The sequence below is a fragment of the Macaca thibetana genome, chromosome 5 (genome assembly GCF_024542745.1).
Source record: "Macaca thibetana thibetana isolate TM-01 chromosome 5, ASM2454274v1, whole genome shotgun sequence".
NCBI lineage: Eukaryota > Metazoa > Chordata > Mammalia > Primates > Cercopithecidae > Macaca > Macaca thibetana.
In genome coordinates, this window is record NC_065582.1 from 176229208 (window position 1) to 176252210 (window position 23003).

Here is a 23003-nt window from a genome sequence, read left to right on the forward strand (position 1 = left end):
TTACAGGTGTGGGCCACCCACCGTGCCCAGCTCTGGGTTCTAAGTGATCAAAACTTTCTTATGTATATGTATATATATGTATATGTATATTCTTATTTATATGTATATGTCAGCATATACATATGAATGTAGATTTCTATTCTGATGAGTCACTAATCTGCTCCTGTCAAGTCTCCCCACCATGAGGAAGGGGCATGTGCCCAGCCCTTCTGGAAAGCACAGCCACATCTACATCAGGGGGCCTGGTAGCTGCGGTTCCTAGAGCGTGGGCCCAGGACCAGCAGCTTCAGCATCATCTGGGAACTTAGCATTGCTGATTCCCAGACTCTGGCCTACTGCACCAGAAGGGCAAGTGTTGGAGCCCAGGCACTCGTATTGAAATAAGCCCTCCCTGGGGGTGCCAGTGTTTGCTCAAGTTAGAGAACCTCGGATGGAAGCATGGTTACCAGGAGTGTAAGCTTCCAAGTGGCCTGAGAGGCCCCTGGGCTTGAATTCCGCTCTGCCCCTACTCACTGAGTGACAGTGAGTGGGGTGGAGGGAGGAAGATGGGAGGCAGAGGGTGGGGGGAGATTGGAAAAATGGTGGATGCAGGAGCTGTTTCCCCACTGGGGAAATGTCTGACTCCTTCCATTAACCTCCTTCAGTTCTCTTTGTTGGGCACTGGAAAAATCAAAGATGAATGAGACATAGTCCCTGACACCAGCATGCTCAGTATCTGGTGGGAAGCAGAAGAATAGGTGTGGAACTATAAAGTACATACATAACAGATCATAAGCCCGTGCCATGCACCATGGCAGACACAGACGCAGGCCCTAGGGAACAGGAGGTACACAGGATCAACCAGGGAGCTGAAGGGCTTGCCAAGTCCTCTCTCTAGTGAGCAGCGGCACCAAGGTTCTAATCCATGTCTTCACTTTCCAAGCACTAGTCTCCTTTCCTTCCTTTACTCTTGGCAGCGCTGCTAGGACAGTGTCACCACACTATCCACATTCAGACCCTTCCCATTCGTCACCTCATCGGCTATGGAGTTCTTCCTTTCTGCCACTAGCACCCGCAGCAATAGTTAGATCCAGGGGGGCAAAGTGCAGGCAGCCGTAATTTCTCAGGGCCCATGAGGCCCAGTCGTCATCCTTTGGAGACTGGAGTCCTCTTTTTGTTTTTCTGGGTTTTTTGTTGTCTTTTCTTTTGTTTTTTGAGACTGAGTCTCATGCTATCACCCAGGCTGGAGTGCAGTGGCGCTATCTCAGCTCACTGCAACCTCCACCTCCCGGGTTCAAGTGATTCTTGTGCCTCGGCCTCCTGAGTAGCTGGGATTACAGGCGCCCGCCACCACGCCCAGCAAGTTTTGTATTTTTGGTAGAGACGGGGTTTCACCATATTAGCCAGGCTGATCTCGCACTCCTGGCCTCAAGTGATCCACCCACCTCAGCCTCCCAAAGAGCTGGGATTACAGGCATGAGCCGCCGCGCCCCGCCTGGAGTCCTCTTCTATTCGGTGAACTAGGAGGCCCTCTACTGGGCCCCTTCAGCCAGGCAAGCCCAGGAGCCTGCTGGCCACAACCGCTGCCCGCTCTCCTGGCTGCTCTGGTCTGCCCCGCCTGCCCTGAGCCTCTGGAGCACTGAGAGAGCCATAAGGGTCACACTTCTCACTGTGGCCCACCTCACCATGTAGAAGGCAGAGTGCCGCCCTGAAAGGTGTCACAAGCAGAGAGCTTTGTGACAGGTCCTAGGTTCTTTCACAGAGGATGCAGAGAAGAAAATGTGGTGCTCCACTGGCTTTCTGGGAATTGTCCCCAAAGGTCTCCTACATAGTAGAGGCTCAGGCTGGGCGCTGTGGCTCACATCTGTAATCCCAACACTTTGGGAGGCTAAGATGGGCGGACCATTTGGGGTCAGGAGTTCCAGACCAGCCTGGCCAACATGGCGAAACCTGATCTCTACTAAAAATACAAAAATTAGCCAGGCATGGTAGTGGGTGCCTGTAATCCAAGCTACCAGGGAGGCTGAGGCAGGAGAATCCCTTGAACCTGGGAGGCAGGGGTTACAGTGAGCTGAGATCACATCACTGCACTCCAACCTGGGCGATAGAGTGAGACTCCACCTCAAAAGAAACTAACAAACAAATAAATAAATAAACAACAGAGTAGATGCTCGAGAAACATTGGCTGACGGGGGAGGAGGAAGAAGGGAGAATCAAGGCAGAACCCTAGGGTCTTATGTTATGGATAACCCTAGGATGCTGTTGATCTGTAGTATACCGAGAGCCTCCTATGATGCCTGGCACTTACTAGATACTTAAACAGACGCGAAAAAGAAACTTTAATAGGGAAAGAAGGATAGAGAAAGGAGGAAGAAGACAGAGACCAAGTGGGGAAGTGGGGGAGGCTCAGAGAGTGGATGAAGGGATTCCAGGAGCTGCTCTGCCCACTAGAGGAATGTCTGAGCTATAACAGGTCTGGCAAATCATCCTGCTACTCTACTTGTCTGCTGCACAACCCATCAGAATGTCAAATATTTTTGTTTTCTTTTTTTTTTTTTTTTTTTTTTTTTTGAGACGGAGTCTCGCTCTGTCGCCCAGGCTGGAGTGCAGTGGCCGGATCTCAGCTCACTGCAAGCTCCGCCTCCCTGGTTCACACCATTCTCCTGCCTCAGCCTCCCGAGTAGCTGGGACTACAGGTGCCCGCCACCTCGCCCGCCTAGTTTTTTGTATTTTTTAGTAGAGACGGGTTTTCACCATGTTAGCCAGGATGGTCTCGATCTCCTGACCTCGTGATCCACCCGTCTCGGCCTCCTAAAGTGCTGGGATTAGAGGCTTGAGCCACCGCGCCCGGCCCTGTTTTCATTTTTTAATATGCGTTGGGAGCATTATAGCTTATAGGCACAGGACTATAGCTTATACAGACATGTTTTCTGCCCTCAAAGAACTTAAAGTAAAATTGAGGAAAGGAAAAAAACACAAGTAAAGTTTTACAATATGAGATTTAAATAATAAACTAATAATTAAATGTCATCTTCTAGATTTACTAAATGCATGATTCGAGCAAGAAGTGCCACAGTGTCTCAGAGGAGGGAGGAGACCAGACAGGCCCTGGCAGGGCAGGTTCTGAGGAGGTGGGAGCCTCACTCAGCCAGGAGGGTCTTGGGGGCATGAGCTTGATGAGAGTTCTGAGCGGCACCAAACACTTCCAGCGTTTTCCCCAGGTCCCCTTCAGGGAATTGAATGCCCCAAATATTTCTTATAAAAATAAAATAGGTAAGAGGAGAATTCTTGAAACCAATCAGGAATGCCTTCTAGAAAGAATGAACCCATGGATTCACTTATTTAAAATGAGCCTTGGCCTGATTCCATCTCGGGGTGAATTTCATCTGGATTGAGAGGGGCTCTCCAATCTCTAATCTTGAAAATGTACAAGCGATTCCAGGGGAATTTAAGTGGCACTTGTGCACACACATGGAATAGGTTCCTACTACATGCTAGGCACTCCATCTGGCCTTGTCGGGATAGGACAGGTCAGTGTATAGACCCAGACATGATCTGCAGTGTATCTTTGGCCCATCTCGCTTTGGGATGCCCTCTTTTCTATGCTTCCCTCTGTGGGAATTCATGCGCCTGTGGCATTCATTCACTTATGCATTCACTCACTCTTACCCAGTCAGCACCATGTTGGTGTGCACATGCTCCAGGCACCGTATTAGGCACCAGGCCTCCCTTTTAGAAGCCAGAGGTTCAGGGTAGGCAGTCTGAGAATTCCAGTTGCATTCTGTTCTAGTTATGTCAGTGTGAGTTCCATTACATAGGTACCAGGAATGTGCCCAGGTAAGGAGAAGAGGGCATCGGTGGCCACATGGGGAAACAAGAAAAACAGTCTGTCCAGGCCATCACTACCTATTCCCTGAAATATTATAGAGTCCACTCCTTCTCTCTCAAATCAATGCTGTGTGTTCCTATGTTACCTCTGTGAGACACAGTTCTAAGCATTCTTCACTCTTGCAAACCTCCACACGACCTCTAGGATGAGGCTTTGCTCATTCATCCCTCCAGATTCCCTACTCTCTGAGCACACTGCATTTCCAAACCATAGTCCCCACAGCTCCATGATGCAAACGCTCCACCTTTGAGTGGTGGAGACAAAGGGGAGAGATGTATCATCAGACAGGCTCGGTGGGACTCCCAAGGGGGCTAACCTCAGCTAATCCATCTGCAAAATTAAAGGGTTCATTTATGGTGTTGAATGTCCCTTTTGGCACTAGTGATATTTTACAATGGCCCTAAAATTGAGATAAAGATGCTTTCTACCAAGAACTGCTATGAGGTTTGAGTGAAATCATCTTTCTACAGTGCCCGGTTCCAGATGCAGTGCAGACATTCAACTAGAGGGAAGAAGGTGATGAATGCAGAAACTTTCCATCCTTCCTTGTTTTTATCTAGATTGTATTTAAAATGAGTAACTCTTAGAAGTACAAATTGTCTTTCAAAAATTAGAGAGTCTTATTCTAGAGTCGCTTTCTAATTTCAGGCGACGAACTTAAAATGAGATGTGGAGCTGAACCAGTTAATTTCAGAGGTTTGGGAGAGAGAGAGAAGGCTGGCAGTGTGAAATCACCCTTATCATTTCCCAAGGGTTTTGCTGCTGAATTCTGGACTAGTAGTCAGTGCCTGGGGAGACCCAAAGGACTGCATACCACACTCGAGGAGGCAAAGAAACATTCATCTCCATGCCAGGAGCTTGACCCTGGAGACAGAACCAAATCCCTCTCTATGGGACTGGAATAACACACCATCCAAACTCTGTTCCCATGGAGAAGCAGAAGGCAAGCACGCCCTGTCTACTTCATCACAGCCAGTTCTGCTGGGCAGCAGGAGAGAAAAAAGTGGAAGAGGAGAAGGAATTTACTTTAGTAGCCTTTAAAAATTAAAAATTATGAGAAGTATTAAATTATTTAAAAGTATTACAAATTAAAAATAATCCAGAATTTAAAATCTGTATTTGTAATGAGCTTTAAATATTAAAAAACACAGACCTCGAAAGGTCAGCCTTGTTCATTTCCTGTGCCACACACTTTCTTGTGACAGTGTTGACACCTGCTTATACACACCGGAAATAGAGAGGAAGGAAAAATTGCTTTCTTTAGGCCCAGCTGTGGAGAGGAACAGAGATAGGGAAGGCAGAAGGGTGGATGCCAACTTATAACACCATCCAGCTGTGGCCCGCTTGCACGTGGCCGTGTTACGGATGCTGTTGACAAAAGGCAGCCGGGGTGCATCCTTGTAATTCCCTGGCAAAAGGCAGCTTGCTAACACATGGGCCTTGCCTGAGCACAGATAGAGTACATCAAATCTCCATGAAGTTTGCTAGCAGTTCCTTTCATTAATCACCCTGGGCTGTCAAGTTGCAGAGTGTTAACACAGGAGTCCTTTCAGATAGCTCATCCGTTGCTTGTGTCAAGACAATGTCCACAATCCATGTAGACAAAACTATGGCGTTCGGGCCACCTCCCCTGATCCCCTCCCTCCCAGACCCTAGGCGCCTGGTCCCAGCCTTCCTCTTTTCCCTCCCCGCTTTGTTTCTGCAGCTCTCTGGCTCACAGCAGCAGGCTCAGCTGGAATAACACCACCATTCCCTGTTTGGCTGATGCTTCCTCTGCTAATTCACTTGGCTTGCACTGACGCACGGAGAGCCCCAGGGTGCATAATCCCGGAGGATGTGACATATGAATGAGCACCATTACTCTGGAGCCCCACTGAGAGGCAGAGTGGATCAGATAAGCCACTTTCAGACAGCTTTGACAATTGGGAGGAAGCTCCCAGACAAGAGAACTCTGCGGTCTACGTTGCTGCCATAGGCTTGTAAATAAGAAGGGATTTGGAGGGAGTCGGACAAATCCCAGCCCTGCCGATTGCTTGTGCCACTTCAGGCACGTTGCCGAACTCGTCTAAGTTTTAGTTGCAATCTGCAAAGTGGAGCTAGAAATGCCTAACAGCCTAAGTCTATGCCTTAAACTTACCCATCACCTCCAAAAGTTTCCTCCCACCCTCTTTACTTATTATTATGATTAAGTGTGTGCATGTCAAGAACAATTAATATAAGATTTACTCCCTTAGCAAAAATGCAATTATGTGATATAGTACCGTTAGGCGTAGGCACTATGCTGTCCAGTATATCCTGAGGACTTATTTATCTTGTCTAACCAAAGCTTTGTACCCTTTGACTAATATCTCCTCATTTTCTCCTCCGCCCAGCCCTTGGCAACCACGCTTCCACTCTGCCTCTATGAGTTTGACTATTTTAGAGGTATCACAAAAGCAGTATCATGTAACACTTATCCATTCACAAGTATATACTTATATCCAAACTCATCAAGTCATCTAGTTGTACACATTAACTATGTACAGCTTTTTGTATGTTAAAAATAATAAGTAGATAGGAACATTCTAAAAATTGTGAAAATGAATGTAAATGGGTTGAACAGACCATAAAAAAAAAAAAATGCCTACCAGCCAGAGTTGAACCTATCTCAGTGCCCAAACAGGTGCTTACAAATACAGGTTATTTTAGTTTTCTGTTTGGTGCCACTCTTTTTAGATGTCAGAAGGCTTCCGTTCTGCCTCCAAGTGTCTGAGACTAGGAACAATCCGGTAGCCACTCTAGACCCCAGTTCTCCCATTTAAAAAGCTAACGAACTGGACGACATTCTCTCCAACATGCTTTTTAGCGCCAGTTTGTCTTTGATTCTAAAATCCAGGTAAGGCCAGGGTTGGAAGATAACGAGAACCCTGATTTAGAAGTCAAAGTTCCTTCTGGAATCTCAGAAACAGTTTGCCTTTTATTAGAAATTCCCGAGCTCCAGCCGCCTGCGCTGGAGGCTCTGCCTCCGATCAACGGGACGGCTTTTTACGCTTACATTAAGCTCCCTGTACACAGTCACAAAAACATATCATTTCCATTTCCCGTGTCATGAGTTGCAAGTCCTGGGCACCTTTTGAGGCCTTAATCAAAGACCGAGATACCAGAGAAGAGGCCATATGTTTAAAGTGTCAAGAGAAAGCACTCAGGCCTCCGATAAATGATTTGCTCCTCACTGGCTGATTTACTGTTCATTTCTGCAGAACCTCCCGCAGCTTAAAAGGGCGCCAACTGTTAACCACAAGGGCTCTGAGGTCGCAGCTGCACGGTGCCTCCTAAGCAGGACTTGCCGTTTCCTATAGGCCTGGGGTGAGGGAGACAGTAGGGACCGGGGAGGCGGATAGGCTGGTGTCAAATCCCTCAGTCTTAGAGGCTCTGTGGATTGGGCAAGTTGTAGAGCCCTCTGAATACCCCATTTCCTGTTCTGTAAATTTCAGGCGGTAAGAGCGAGCCCACAGGTTATTTCATTTTGGGGTTTAAAATGGTGAACAGAAGGCAGTAAGGTACGCTGAAGTCAGACTCAAGTCACAGACCGTGGTCTCCTGGTTACAAACGTCTTACTGCTTCACTATTCTGTGCCCAACGTCCCAGACACCGAAGAGACCTCATAAATATTTACACCTGGCGTGTGTTGCGATGTTCAATTAATTGCTCCTGTGACGCACTTTGAGTGCCTTGGAGGAAAGGTGTAATGCAAAGGCCTGGGATTATTAAAGGCACAAACGAGTCAGCTCACGGAAGCAGCGTCCTCAGGAGCCTTCCACTGCCTCGGGGCTTTTCAGAAAAGCCCAAAACCTACGGAAAAAGTGTTTCCAAAAGGATCCCATCCAATGGTTGGATTGTGGCTGTGCAAAGACCTTGTCAGAAAATGAGGCCAGGCGCAGTGGCTCACACCTGTAATCCCAGCACTTTGGGAGGCCGAGGCGGGCAGATCACCTGAGGTCAGGAGTTCGAGACCAGCCAGGCCAACCTGCTGAAACCCCGTCTCTACTAAAAATACAAAAAATTAGCCCAGTGTGGGAGGTGGAGGTTGCAGTGAGCCAAGATTGTGTCATTGCACTCCAGCCTGGGCAACAGAGCGACACTCTGTCTCAAAAAAAAAAAAAGAAAAGAAAAAAAATGGGCAAAGACATGTACAGATAACTTACCAAAGAAGACACATAAATGGCCCAAAACCTTTTGGGAAAAAAGAAATTCAATCTCACTAGTCATCAAGGAAATGAAATGGGTAAAATGAGGAATCAAGTGCCATGTAGGCAAAGTGGTTTTAAGGTATGGATTTAATGGTGGTGAGACACAGTGAGATGAGCTCTTCACATTCCATGCATAACAATATAAATTATTATTAATTGGCGCAGCTCATCCAGAAAGCTTCTGAGTAATATGCAACAAGGGGCCGAGAGTGTTCACGTTATTTGACCCCTTCATTGTGCTTGATAACATCTCTCTAAAGAAAGATCCAAGCCGGGCATGGTGGCTCAAGCCTGTAATCCCAGCACTGTGGGAGGCTGAGGTGGGTGGATCACGAGGTCAAGAGATAAAGACCATCCTGGCCAACATCGTGAAACCCTGTCTCTACTAAAAATACAAAAATTAGCCTGGCCTGGTAGCACACACCTGTAGTCCCAGCTACTCAGGAGGCTGAGGCAGGAGAATTGCTTGAACCCGGGAGGTGAGATCATGCCACTGCACTCCAGTCTGGCGATAGAGACTATGTCTCAAAAAAAAAAAAAAAGAAAGATTCAGAGATGAGGTTTAAATGCTAAATACACATGGCAACATCATTTTACAAAGTTAGGACTAGCAAGAACCTAAATGCCCCTTAAAAATATCATGTAGATCAGGGGTTCCCAACCCCTGGGTCCCAAACCAGTACTGGTCCGTGGTGTGTTAGGACCTGGGTCGCACCGTAGTAGGTGGGCAGTGGACGACTGAGCATTATCACCTGAGCTCCACTTCCCATCAGATCAGCAGCGGCATTACATTCTCATGGGAGCGCAAACCCTTCCATGAACTGCGCCTGGGAGGGATCTAGGTTCACACTCCTTGTGAGAATCCTACTAATACATGATGATCTGAGGTAGAACAATTTCTTCCCTTCATCCTGAAACCATCCCCAACCCCCATCTCTGGAAATACCGTCTTCCAGGAAACTGGTCCCTGATGCCAAAATGGTTGAGAACCACTGAGGCACATAATCAACACCTTGTTTTTCAATAACATTTGAAGATACAGAATATATTTGTAACATCAAAATCCTATATGTTCTTTTATATTATTATTTTTTCAAGAGATCTTGCTATGTTGCCCAGGTTGGATGTGAACTCCTGGGCTCAAGTGATCCTCCCACCCCAGCCTCCTGAGGAACTGGGACTGCAGGTGTGTGCCACCATGCTGGGCTCTTTTATATTGATACGGATAAAAGAAAAACTTCAGCCGAATGAAATTTAAAGGAGCTTAATTGACCAACGAATGGTTTGAGAATCGGGTGGCCTTCCCAGCCACAGGAGGCTCAGAGACTCCAGTGCAGCCATGTGGTGGAAGAAGGTTTATGGACAGAAAAAGGAAAATGATGTATAGAAAATGGAAGTGAGGTACAGAAACACCCAGATTGGTTACAGTTCGGCATTTGCCTGATGTGAACACAGTTCCAACAGTTGGCTACATTTGACTGGCTGAAACTCAGTGATTGCCACAACGATAGGCTATTGTCTGTTTACACCTCCACTTTTTATAGTTCATGACGTATAGAGAAATCTTTAGGCAGAACTTAAAATATGTAAGGAGGCAACTTTGGGCTAAGCTTGATTTGACAATGCCTATATGTGTTTAAATGCATGCATACATCTTCAGGTATGTATATAGCTATGTACATGAGAATAACTAAAATATAACCCATAGTGTCCATTTTTATTTTCTTCTACATGTTGTTTTCTAGAAAATAGAAATATGTACATTATTTCTGTGTATAATAGAATAATATGTGACTTCAGGTCTGTAATAGTACATACGTAAAGCAGCTTCAGAGGCTGACTTGTACAATGATGTTTGATGACTGCCTGTTCGTACGCAGGGGATCGGTGGAAGTGCAGCAATGGACACTTAACTTGGTTCTCTTTTCTTCCCTAGGTCATGGCCTCACTGCAATAGTGCAACAGGTGAGTCGGGGCTCTCTATCACCTAAGTGATGGGAATGTCAGCATGAGTCTGTTGGGCTGTTATTTCCATTCTTTTTTGTTTTTATTTCAATAAAACTATGGCCTATTCGAAGTGACATTAGCCACTGCCATTCCTTCCAGTTGCCCCAGGGTACAGCCCGATCTGTGACTCTCGCAAGCTTTGGAAACTGGCTGGATGGATGGGAATCCTGGCTCTCTACTTAGCTGTGCAGCTTTGCATGGAGCACAGATCTTTCTGAGCCTGAGTTCCTTCATCTGTGCAATGGGTATAAGTCTAGCTCAGTGCCAGTCTTATGGCAACTCGCTAATATTCATTCAACTAAATTCTATATAATTAGTTACCCCAAAACATGGGTGGAAAGAATGAATGGTTCAAAAGCCATCTTTGATGCTTCTCCTGTATCTCTCTTCATAGCCTCTTTTCTGGTACTAGGCACTTAACAGGAGCCCATTAAAGTTTAAGTAAAAGCATGCACTGTTCATCGGGGAAGGTTATTATTTCAGGGAAAGTTCCACAGAACTTCCCTAGAAAGCTGGTGTCTAGATAGAATGACTGGAACGAGGCAGAAAAACGGAGACGTTGTCCAGAGGAAGCACACAAAGAAGTGATGGAGTCCTAAGGAGTTATGTACTCGGCAAAGGCATTTGAAAGTATCATCATACAGCATGTTGGAGTGCATAACCAGCCCTCAGCGTGTCCCACCCAGCAGCCAGGAGAACTGGGCAAAAAGCAAAAGTGAAAGCGGGAAATATGAGTTCACACAGGCAGAGAGCACCCAGCCTTAATCCCTCTACAGAAAATTTTTTCATTCAACTTCCTGGTCAGGCCTCACCAAGGTTGTGTTCTCTCAAGGTAGATAATACCAAATTGTGTTGGGGTCTTTAGTATCAAAGGCACCTGTCACCCCTCCCATCCTGCACTGGCATCCTGGAGGGTAGAGAATATTGTAACGGGGTGGCATACCTGGGAATGAAGTGGCTTGTCTGATGTGCTTGGCAACTGGTGAATCATAAAGCACACAGGTAAAATAGAGCGGCCAGCTCCACCTACTTGTACCCTCTTCCTCCCATCTTGCTCAAGACAGACAGAAATGGACAGATGGGCACTCCATTTCTTAACAACAATCTAGAGACACCAGCAGGAAAAACAAAACAAATCGAAACCCCACAAAAGTCCATTGAGATAAAGTGGCCCAGGCCTGCTCATACACACTCGAACCTACACCTTACCAGAAACACTTAGCAGCAAATCATGACATTCCCAGTCTGTTCAAAATAATAGCCCAGACCAGGCGCAGTGGCTCACGCCTGTCATTCCAGCACTTTGGGAGGCCAAGGCAGGCGGACCACAAGGTCAGGAGTTCGAGACCAGCCTGGCCAATATGGTGAAACCCCATCTCTACTAAAAATACAAACATTAGCTGGGCATGGTGGTGGGCACCTGTAGTCCCAGCTACTCGGGAGGCTGAGGCAGGAGAATCACTTGAACCCCAGCGGTGGAGGTTGCAGTGAGCCGAGATTGCCCCACTGCACACCAGCCTGGGTGCTCTGGGTGACAGAGCAAGGCTCCATCTCAAAAACAAAAGAAAAGAAATAACAGCCCAGCAGACCTATGCATACTTATGAATTGGCCTAGGCATACTTATGAACCACAACAAATGTCTACTAAAGCACAGCAGACCTTATCTAATTAAGATATGCACGACGATTTACAAAACAGACTGTGCACCACGGTGGTTTGATAACGTTCCCAGATACTTCAAGTTGTTTCTGATTTTTGACGATGGGATCATTTGAAAGCAGGAGAGGGCGTTCATGTGAGAAAATACTAGGGAGTCATTAAAATGACGATGTTGAAGCATATTCATTGTCATGGATGTGTTGGTAGCATGTGATTTTGTGAAAAAGCAGGGAAAAATAGGATACACAGAGTGATTGTATATTTATAAACTATAAATCGATGATGGGTGGTGTGTGTGATTATGTGTGTGTCTGTGTGTGTGTATGAGTGACTTGACTATAATCAAATATTTGTATACTTGTATGATTTGTCTTGCTATGGTAACATTATAGTAATTTTTATTCCCTTCTTTTTTGCGTATCTGTGGCTTATAATTTTCTACAGTAGCACATGTTTTTGTATGCTAAAAACAATCTATCAGAAAATATTCTTTAGGAAACTATTCCAAGCCTGGAGAAGACAGACATATATTCAAACTGGGACAGTCTGTCAAGGTCAATACCTTCTCAGAGGCTGATACACAGAGAACAGTGCAATGCTTTCCATAAAATAAACTCCTGAGTTTTTCTCCTTCCCCTAAATGAAGAATGTAACTGGAAAAGATGGCCCTGTTTAGAAAGTGGATCCTTCTGTCTTAAGCCTCCACGTATAATAAAAACATTGATGAAGATAGATATTGGCTGATTTGATTTAAAAGACAAGAAATTTCATTTTGTCCAGGAAAATCTTACTTTTAAGTCTTTCTAAGGAAAGCAGTCTTCAAGGTTGATTTTTCCTACTTGTAAAAGAAAAATTAATAAGGATTTTAGGACACGAGGGAAGACAGGCAGGTATAGCATATGTGAGCATCTAATGCCCCCTGCTGGCTATTCCCAGATGCTGCGATGCCTGTATTAATTGAGCGGATGCTGGCGTCCTCCTGGTTCTCTCCACAGGGTGTTGGGAATAATCGTGAACAGAAACAAATAAAAAAAATTGACAGTTGAATCTCTGGGACAAGCCAGGATTTCAAATCATCCCAAGATGGGTAAACCCAAGGATTAACATTGTCTTCAAAATTCAATTACAACAGTTAAAAATCACAACAGTTAAAAGTGAATATTTTCAAGCCCATGTTGGGGTTTAGCTCTTCGGCAGGCATATAGTAAAGCCAGGGAATCCCTACTTTTAACAAGATGATTCCAATTCAAGTAGTTCTGGGCCATTCTTCTTTAGAATTGCTGGCTGAGGGTTAAAAAGAGAGAGAAGAAAACTATCCAGACTCTTCCCACCAAGACGCTGTCCTCAATTCTCTAGATAACAAATGTCTCCATATTTCATTTGAATTTCTAAGGGCACTCAAGGAATGGGACAGGAGGCAGCTGCCTTCCCTATCACCATTCACCCACTCATCCATCCATTCATTCAACCAATTTGTGATACATTCATATCTGTGCTTTGGGTACAGATTTAAAAAAAAGAAAGAAGGAAAAGGAAAACAAAACTTAAAGGTCCTGGGGATTCAGGTAGTCTGAGATTGTATTACTGTATTTTGCATATGAGGAAATTAAGAACTAGAGAACAGAAGTAAATTTCCAAGGGCCACCTAGTGAGAACATTATGCCTGTTCTCAAACCCCCATTAAAGGTTTCCTGTGTAGCTATTTATGTGAGTTTGGACTATTTGTGGCTTCGAATTATTAGCTCATAATCTTCAGATCAAAGAACTGTTGTTCAGTGAATAAACTGAAATGCCCAGAGAGCTAGATGACTGAGTCTGTCTCTCTCTCTCCTCTCTCTTTTTTTGTGTATGTGTGTGTGTATGTATGTATACGTACACACACACATATATATATACACATACACGGTCATGTGTCACATACTAATGGGGACGTATTCTGAAAAATACATCATTAGGTGATTTCACCATTGTGTGCACATCATAGAATGCACTTACACAAACCTAAATTGTGTAGCCTACTACATACCTAGGCCATATAGCATGGTCTATCGCACGTAGGTTACAAACAAAACATCCTGCACAGGATGTTACTGTGCTGAATATTGCAGGCAGTTATAACACAATGGTAAGAATTTGTGTATCTAAACATAGAAAAAATACAGTAGAAATACAACATAAAAGATAAAAGGGGTACACCTGTGTAGGACACATACCATAAAGGGAGCTTGCAAGACTGGAAATTTCTCTGGATGAGTTAATGAACGAGTAGTGAGTGAATGAGAAGGCCTAGATCATCACTGTAAACCCATGTCGACATTAGAATCTCTATGCTTAGGCTATTTGATTAAACTATATATTTTCTTCAATAATAAATTAACCTTAGGTTACCAGAACTTTTACAGTTTTAAATGTTTAAAGTTTTGTGACTTTTTGACTCTTTCCTGGTAAGACTTATCTTAAGCACAAAGGCATTCTACCATTTTACAAAAATACTTTCCTTCTTCATGTCCTTATTTCACAATGTTTTCTTCTATTTTTAATTTTTTTATTTTTTTATTCTTTAAATGTTTTTGCCAAAAACTAAGACACAGATGCACACATTAGCCTAGGCCTGCACAGCGTCAGGATCATGAATATCACTGCCTTCCGCCTCCACATCTTGTCCCACTGGAAGATCTTTAGGGGCAATGACACACATAGAGCTGTCATCTCCTAGGATAACAATGACTTCTTCTGGAATCCCTCCCAAAGGGCCTGCCTGAGGCTGTTTTACAGTTAACTTTTTCTAATAAGTGGAAGGATGCTTTAAAATAACAAAAAAATAGTATGACATAGTAAACAAACCAGTGTTACAGTTATTTTATCATTATGAAGTATTACATACTGTACATAATTGTATGTGCTAGACCTTCATATGACTGGCAGCAGACTGGGCTTGTTTACACCAATGTCACCACCACAAGTACATGAGTCATGCATTGTGCTATGACGTTATAATGGCTACAACATCATTGGGTAATGATACGGATCTGATGAGTGGAGGAAACCAGGGTCCTCAGTCTTGTGCCGAACTGGATAAAACGACATGGACACATGTGGAGTGGTCTTAAGGAGTGGAGAGTTTAATAGGCAAGAAAGAAGGAAGGAAGAAGAAAACAGGTCCCCCATACAGAGACAGAGGGAGGGGGGATTTGAACAAAGAGAAAACCCCTGTGTAGCAGAAAAGTATTTGCTTATATGAGGAGGCTGGAGGGGGTGGTGCCTGATTTGCATAGGGTTTAGGGGATTGGTTTGACCAGGCATGTCATTCATGTAGCCCGTGAAAAAACTGGCCCTCCTAGCCTTTTAATATGCAAATGCAAGGCACCATGATGTTCTACACACTGATATGTGGGGGTGGCCATGTTGCCAAGGACATGTGGGGACAAGGGCGAGAAGAGGGCAGGAATCACCAAGTTTGGGTGGACCTAGTTTCTAATGGCTGGCCTTTGCATATCAAAATTTGCTAGCTGGTTCTAAGAGCCCGGGCTTTCCTACTAGACAAGAAGTATCTCTGGAGCTGCTTTAAAAGAAACAAAAACTTTCCAAGGACCCCTTTTCCTCTCTATTTGCCTAAAATAATTTATTAATAACTCCCATAACAGTAATAGGAATTTTTCTGCTCCATTATAATCTTATGCGACCACGGTCATATATGTGATTCATCATTGACCAAAACATGGTTATGTGGCACATAAATGTATATACATATATATTTTTTCCATACCTATTTCTCTCTCTCTCATTCCCCTCTTCCTTCCTCTTTTCTTCTTCTTCCCAGTTATAAGCCATATAGTCAAAACTCACTGACTGTCATAATCCTTTACTCAGAGAGGGTGAAATGTAAGATTTAAAGAGTTCTACTTTGGCCTTCATCTGGCCACCCAGATGACAGCAACCACTGAATCCCTGTGCCTCACAGCTGAAGGGGACCCCAGCTTGAAGAACCCTTGTGAAGCATCAGCAGGTGGATATCAACAGAGTTGAACGCTGAAAAAGTCGCACATGTTGCTTAAAAATGAGCACTAAAAAATGAACAAGTTCTCAATATAGATCTGAAAGCAGTGCTAACGACCTGGGTTGAGTGAGAAGGATTTGGTCATGACGTTAAACCTGAAAAGACAAACACACAACACGGCATCTTGTTACTGGGCGCTGAGCCAAGAAGTTATCCTCTGGGAATTCCGAGTTGATTTCCCACCTAAATTCTATGGACCAAAACTTCTCAACAGCCGTTTGGGGGTAGATGCTATTACTCCCATTCTACAAGTTAACCCTAGTTAACTGAGGCTTATAAGCAATTGGGTTTGCCTGAGGTCACATGGCTCCAGAGTGACAGGGCCAGGATTTAAGCCTAAAACTTCTCCACTCAGCTCCCATGAAATACATGTTGCCTTCCTCATGCCTTTGATCAGCTGCTCTGCTGTGTTCCTGGCAAACACTAACCTCCGTAAGGAGATAAAACATCAAAGGCTGCAAGGCACTTAAAAAAATTCATGGGGCTTAAACACGAGAGATGTTTGTTTATTTATTTATTTTTTCTTATGTAAGTCAAGTCCCAAGGTAAGCAGTCCAAGGCTCTTTGGCAGCTCTGCTCCTGGAAGTCCTCAGAGACCCTGTTCTTCCTGCCTTCTTGCTCCCTCCCTTGTATTGGCTTTAATCTTACAGCCTAAAATAGTGATGTCTGTACTCCAGGCCACAGGATGGAGAAAGAAGAGAAAAGGGAGAAATAAAAAGTGCATAACAACTTCAGGAAGTATCCTGGAAATTGTGACTTGATTTTCCACCTAGATTCAATTGACCAAAGCTTGGACTCATGGGCCATGCATAGCTACAAGGAAGACATGTAGCTCCAGGTGGCCACGAGCCCAGCTAAACAGCAAAGGGTTCTGGTACCAGAGAAGACAGAGAAAATAGATATGGGGAGACACACGGCTGTCTCTGCCACAGAGTAGTTAGTAACAGGTAGCTGGGACTCATGGACCCCTCAATTTTCAACACATATTCTTAAGTCCAGCTGGCAACCTGCAGATTTGGAGCCAACTCTGATCTTTGCCACACCTCTCCTCCCCTTCCCCATTGCCCTGAGTCTTCTTTTGAAACTGAAAAGAAACCAGAAGCTGGTTTTGCTTGGGGAACCTGTCTGGCTTGAGAACGTCCAAGCAACCTGCTACCTGACTTGCTTTCCTAGGGAAATAGAAAGTACTAAACCTCTGCAGGCTTCCTATTTTTATTTCTCTTCTCATGCAAGATAAGCATATTCTTGTCATGGGACCCACCGGGAATTCTTCCAGTTCAGGATTTCCTTTGAATGTGAATATCCCATGGCAACAGCACTTGAAGGTCCACCGGCTACCCAGTCCCTGCAAAGCCACTAAATGGGGGCATAGATGAAGGCACCGGCCCTGCACCTCCAGAGACTTAAGCTCCCAGAAGTGTTTCCAAATGAAAATAATCTGAGAGTCTCTATTTCCCTAATGGCCTGTCTTCCTTTGGAAGGGAACTGAAGCTTCTAGGTTAGTGGTTCTAAAACTTCAGGGTGAATAAATGTCACCAGAGGAGCTGGAGGAAAAAAAAAAAAAAAAAAAAAACAGACTGATTCAACTGGTTTGTTCTGGGACTCAGGTTTTGCCTTATTTCCTTTTTTCAGCTCCCAAGGTGAGTCTGATGCAAATGGTCAGGGGACCTCAGTTGGATGGGTATTGGCCAAGCACCTCTGTCATCCTTGGCTGGGCCTCTGCAGACACAAGAAGAGTTGTTCAAGGGACAGCCACAGGGCTGGAGTAACCGCCTTCTGGCTATCAGGAGGCTCTCCTGGGCTTTACACTGCGTATATCTATCTTCACGTCCCTCTTAAAAATAACTTTCAAAGGGACATTGTTTCTTGCAAAAAGACGTTTCCTTGAGGGAAACAAAGAAGTCAGCTGTTCTCTGGAGCTGTCTGGTGTCTGTGGGTGATGAATGTCTCTCCACACATCCACCCAACACAACCGTAACTCTCCCAGGATGCAGATGTGAAATCTACTGAGCAACTCCCTTTCTCTTTTTAGAGAATGGTCCCAGGAAGCCAATCTTTCTTTCAGGTCCAGGAAGATGCGAATGCCTGGAAGGGTTTGGGTGAGCCACTTTGGTGGGGATCTGGGACCATGAGGGGAAGTGTAAAGCTCTGTTCGCTCAGCGCGGGAGGAGGAAGGTTCCGTCGCTGCTTCCCGATTCTGACATGTTCCTGCTGTACTGCATTCTGTATTTGACAACTGACTGTTTATTGATTGTGCATTCACTGTATGCCCATCTCTGCTACACATGGGTTGCAGGAGCCATCAGGAGCCTGAAGTCTTGCCACTGCCTGGGGGGAGGCAGGTACCATAGTTTGTAACTAGATTATTTATTGGTTAGCTTTGTTCCTAGACGCTATGGAGAAACTTAAAAAAAAAAAAAAAAAAAAAAAAAAAAAAAAAGTATTAATCAGGGAGGACTACCATCTACAATGAATAAACTACAAATGTTAGTGGAATATAAAAAAGGTTTATTTCTTCCTCACATCACAATCCAATGTGGATCAAAGCAAGGCTTTTTCCAAACAGTCATTGTGATTCACTTCCCTTTTACCCAACAGCTTCCATCATCCCCATGGGCCTTGGGGTCTCTGCCCAGCCACTGAGGCAAGATCAAGAGCATAGAAGGTCAAGTAGGGCAACCTAGATTCCATCACAGCCAACACCCCAGGGGTGGGAGATCCATGCCATGCCCGCTCGCCTGCCCAGGGCAGGGGAAGGAGAGATATGTACACCAGCCAAGCACCACAGGAAAAGGAGACAGGCCTGGTGCACACATGTGTGCAGCATTCTCACTGCCATCCCAGGTGCCAGGGGTGGTGAGGTACAGGGCTGGAGAGGTGCTCTTTAATTTTTGCCTGACATCGGTGGTCAGGGAAGCCCCCTCCAGGGGAAATGACATTTCAGATACAGTTGGATAGTGGACAAAGATCCAGGCATGGGCAGATCCAAGAAAAGAGGGCTATAGACAGAGGGATGGTGTGTGCAAGCTCCTGAAGTAGCGTGAGCTGGGTGTGCTGGGAGACTCAAGGAGAAGCTGGCTGAAACAGCTGAAGTCAGAGGTGAGAAAGAGGTAAAGGAAGAGTTTCATGATTCTTATTGCAGAATGGTGAGACAAGCTTTATTCCAGATGATGGAGATAGGTACGGGATTACTGCAATGAGTGTTTGCAGTATGAAAGAGACTGGGCTCAACTCAGAATACAATAAAGACAAGTGGAAATTTATAGGAGAGGTGTAGCAGGACAAGTCGCAGACAAAACCCCTCAGACACGGAGTTAAAGAAGGAAGGGTTTTATTTGGCTGGGAGCTTTGGCAAGACTCACGTCTCCAACAACCGAGCTCCCCGAGTGAGAAATTCCTGTCCCTTTTAAGGGCTTACAACTCTAAGGGGGTCCACGTGAGAGGGTCATGATCAATTGAGCAAGCAGCGGGTACATGACTGGCGGCTGCATGCACCGGTAATCAGAATGGAACAGGACAGGACAGGGATTTTCACAATGCTTTTCCATACAATGTCTGGAATCTATAGATAACATAACCGGTTAGGTCGGAGGTCGACCTTTAACCAGGCCCAGGGTGTGGCGCTGGGCTGTCTGCCTGTGGATTTCATTTCTGTCTTTTATTTTTTACTTCTTTCTTTGGGGGCAGAAATTGGGCATAAGGCAATATGAGGGCTGGTCTCCTCCCTTAAAGGTAGCAGCGTGAAGGTCTGGGAAAGGAAAATTACAAAAAGGAAACCTCAGGGGTAAGGGAAAGGGCGGGGGCAGAGGTGGTTTCTGGCTAAACTGACCTGAAAAGATTCTTGCTGAAGGCAGGCCAGGGTGATCAGACATCACCGGAGGAGGGTGGCAGAGGAGGGCCCTGATTGGATGAGATATGGAGGCTGATCAGGCATGGAGAATGAGAGATTCTGGCTAAACTGACTTAGCAGGAGTCTTGCAAATATTGGACAAGGCAGAAATGAATGTGGAATCTCACAAGGTGGGCCTCGCAGAGAAAAGAGTGCAGGATAGCCTGACTACAGTTTGGTCCAGGAGAGAAGAGGCTGGAAAGGGATGAGGTCAGAGAACAGGATGGGGCAGGTTGTGCTGAGCTCTGGGGGCCACACAGGGCACCTGGTCTGTATGACATGGGCAACGAGTGACATGAACTGATGCACCGTGTTAGGATCATGCTTTCAAATTACATTTCCAAACTCTGCACTGATGACACAGATAGGTACTCTGGGAGATTGAAAGATAAAAGACAATTCCTTCCCTAAAGAACATACAACAAAAAAGTCATCAGATCCTGCCTATTCGTATTTAAATGTCATGGTGAGTGAGACAGAAAACACATACATTAACAATTCAGTGAGATTGACGTGGCCTGGAGTAGTCAGAGAGAAAAGCAGGGAAATCGGATCTGAAAGGACGATGAGCATTTGGGAAGCAAAGGGGAGGTGAGAGGGAGAAGGGGCTCCAGGCAGGGTCTGCACCAGCAGATACAGAAGGAGCATGAAGCGTATTCGGGGAATCTGGGAGAGTCTCAGGCTGGAACGCTTGCCTCCGGTGAGAAAGGAAACCCCGCAGCTCCCCAAGAAGATGTCAGTATCATGACTGCACTCCTTGAGGCCAATTTCCTAAAATGAAATTATATCGAACCCTGAATTAGACAGTGGAGTTGTTTTCCTCGATAACGAGGGCCAGAGCAGATCCCCAATAATTCTGAGCTCATTTGCTCCTTCCGGGCCAGCTGGTCTTTAATGGGTGACCTTATTAATTTAACTCGATTCATGAGAGAGTACAAATTGCTGCTCTAAAGGGCTGGAAAACGTGTTGGTTTCTCTGCCAAGGATCTCAGTGGGGATGTAATTCTGCTGGGTCAGGAAGGTGTCATCAGTGTCCCAGAGCTGCTATCCAGCCACAAGGATGGGCTGGGACCGGGGGCAGGTGCGGGCAGGATTCTGTTCCTCCCAGCTCATTATTTCAAGGAGATAAGCTCTGTCTCATTAACACTTCCCATATGCACTGGTCCTAGGCAAATTCCAGAGAACTGTGTTTCCACTGAGCCAAATTTGCATTAATTTGTACATTACACCTTACAAAAGACTTGGGCATGCTGATACAATTAACAACCCTTTATTTCATATTTTGGTAAGATAAGGGAATTCAGAGTGAAAGAACTAATGTTTAAAAAAATAAAAGGCCAGGCACTGTGGCTTATGCCTGTAATCCCAGCACTTTGTGAGGCCAAGGCAGGTGGATCATTTGAAGTCAGGAGTTCGAGAGTAGCCTGGCCAACATAGTGAAACCCCATTTCTACTAAAAATACAAAAGCTGGGCGAGGTAGCGTGCTCTTGTAATCCCAGCTACTTGGGAGGCTGAGGCACGAGAATCGCTTGAACCCGAGACGCAGAGGTTGCAGTGAGCTGAGATTGCACCACTGCACTCCAGCCTGGGTGACAGAGCGAGACTCTGTCTCAAAGAACAAAACAAAAAAAAAACAAAACAAAAATAAACAGGAAAATATTAAAGCCAAAACAAGATGTAGAAATGCTTATCATATCATGGTCCTCTACAATACTTAGATGAAATTCAGAAATTTATCCTGAATTTCTCGGCAGCCAAAGGAAGAAGGGAAATATCCTTAAATCAAAGCAAACCAGTCCACTAAAAAGCATGCAGCTTCTGCTCCTAAGACCCGAAAGAAACTTCTCACATAAGTGCTAATAAAGAGAATTTGATTTGAAAAAAGAAATTTAAAATAAAATTGTTTCTAATGCTCCCCGATGCAGGCTAATAGCAAGAAACTACAATACGATTTAGGAAAATAAAGTTTATCAAGAATGAAAAAATCTGCAGTGGTTTTGCATAATTTGAGGGTAAATTTTTAAACATAGAATACTGAGTGGGCTGAATGACCCCAGGCAATCTTTCATAAAACAAGCCCAAATAAGAGTGTTGAGTGCTGAGAAAAGACAACTGCTGTGTTTTCATTCAGCAAACACCTGGTCCATAACTCAGTTGTTCAACATGGGGTCTTATGCCTGGCGCTAGAAATAGATGAATGAATAGCTATGACTTCTGTCCTCAAAACACTTATAGTCTATTCAGGAGACAGATGTATGGACAGATTATTGCAATTGCAGCATGCTGTGCCTTGTGGAGGAAGAGAAGGGAAAAATAAACCTCATCATTAGCTGAGCTGCTGCTGACTCATGACTTCGGGAGCAATTGCTATGAGAGGTCTTCTAACATTATTTTTCTCTTGCAATGGGAATTTTGACCTGCTACAGTAGAGGTTTCTTACCTCCAAGTCACTGATTGATTTGAATTGTATTCTCTTTTCTCCTTTTTCTTTGTCCCTGTTTTGCAAGAGCAACAGGTAAAATGGGAAATAAAGAAAAATGCACTTTAGTTTTGAAAAATCATAATCAAGGCAAGTTAATTAAAACTGGCAAAAGATTTCTGGAGAAAAACAAGGGCCCAGTCTTTTTGATATTTGGAGCTACCACAGTGATTAAAATAACGCTCGGTCTGTTTGTGTTGGCAGGCCAGTACCAGAGGATTAACAAGCCTCTCCTAGACTGGGTAAGTCAGTTGCTTCCCTTATCTATTTTATGTCTTTAATATTTGCAAAGTAGGTGGATTTTATTCAAGATACTTGGTAAAATTTTTAAAAATCAACAGCAACAGGCTGGGTGCAGTGGTTCACACTGTAATCCCAGCACTTTGGGAGGTCAAGGCGGGCAGATCTCCTGAGGTCAAGAGTTCGAGACCAACCTGGCTAACATGGGGAAACCCCGTTTCTACTAAAAATACAAAAAATTAGCTGGGCATGGTGGTGTGAGCCTATAATCCCAGCTACTCAGGAGGCGAAGGCAGGAGAATCACTTGAACCCAGAAGGCAGAGGTTGCAGTTAGCTGAGGTAATGCCATTGAACTTCAGCCTGGGCAACAGGAGTGAAACTTCGTCTCAAAAAAAAAAATCAACAGCAACAACAACAGCAAATGCTTTTCTAAGTGGTATACTTTCCTGGCAAGAAAAACTGCATTTTAATTCTTGTGTATAAAACTGTAGCAGAACAGCCACAGACAAGAACCCCTCAGACACCGAGTTGTAGAAGGAAAGGGCTTTATTCAGCTGGGAGCATCAGCAGAC

The 23003-nt window shown here is 44.8% G+C and overlaps 1 protein-coding gene across 3 annotated transcripts in view; it reads left to right on the forward strand.

The window, feature by feature from the left end:
* Window positions 1-23003, forward strand: part of CLNK (cytokine dependent hematopoietic cell linker) — a 245670-nt gene that overhangs the window by 139998 nt on the left and 82669 nt on the right. For all 3 annotated transcript variants that reach the window (XM_050792136.1, XM_050792138.1, XM_050792137.1), the window contains exons 4-5: window positions 10034-10062; window positions 22395-22432. In XM_050792136.1, the coding sequence (XP_050648093.1) occupies window positions 10034-10062; window positions 22395-22432 (67 nt within the window). The remainder of the gene's footprint in view (window positions 1-10033; window positions 10063-22394; window positions 22433-23003) is intronic.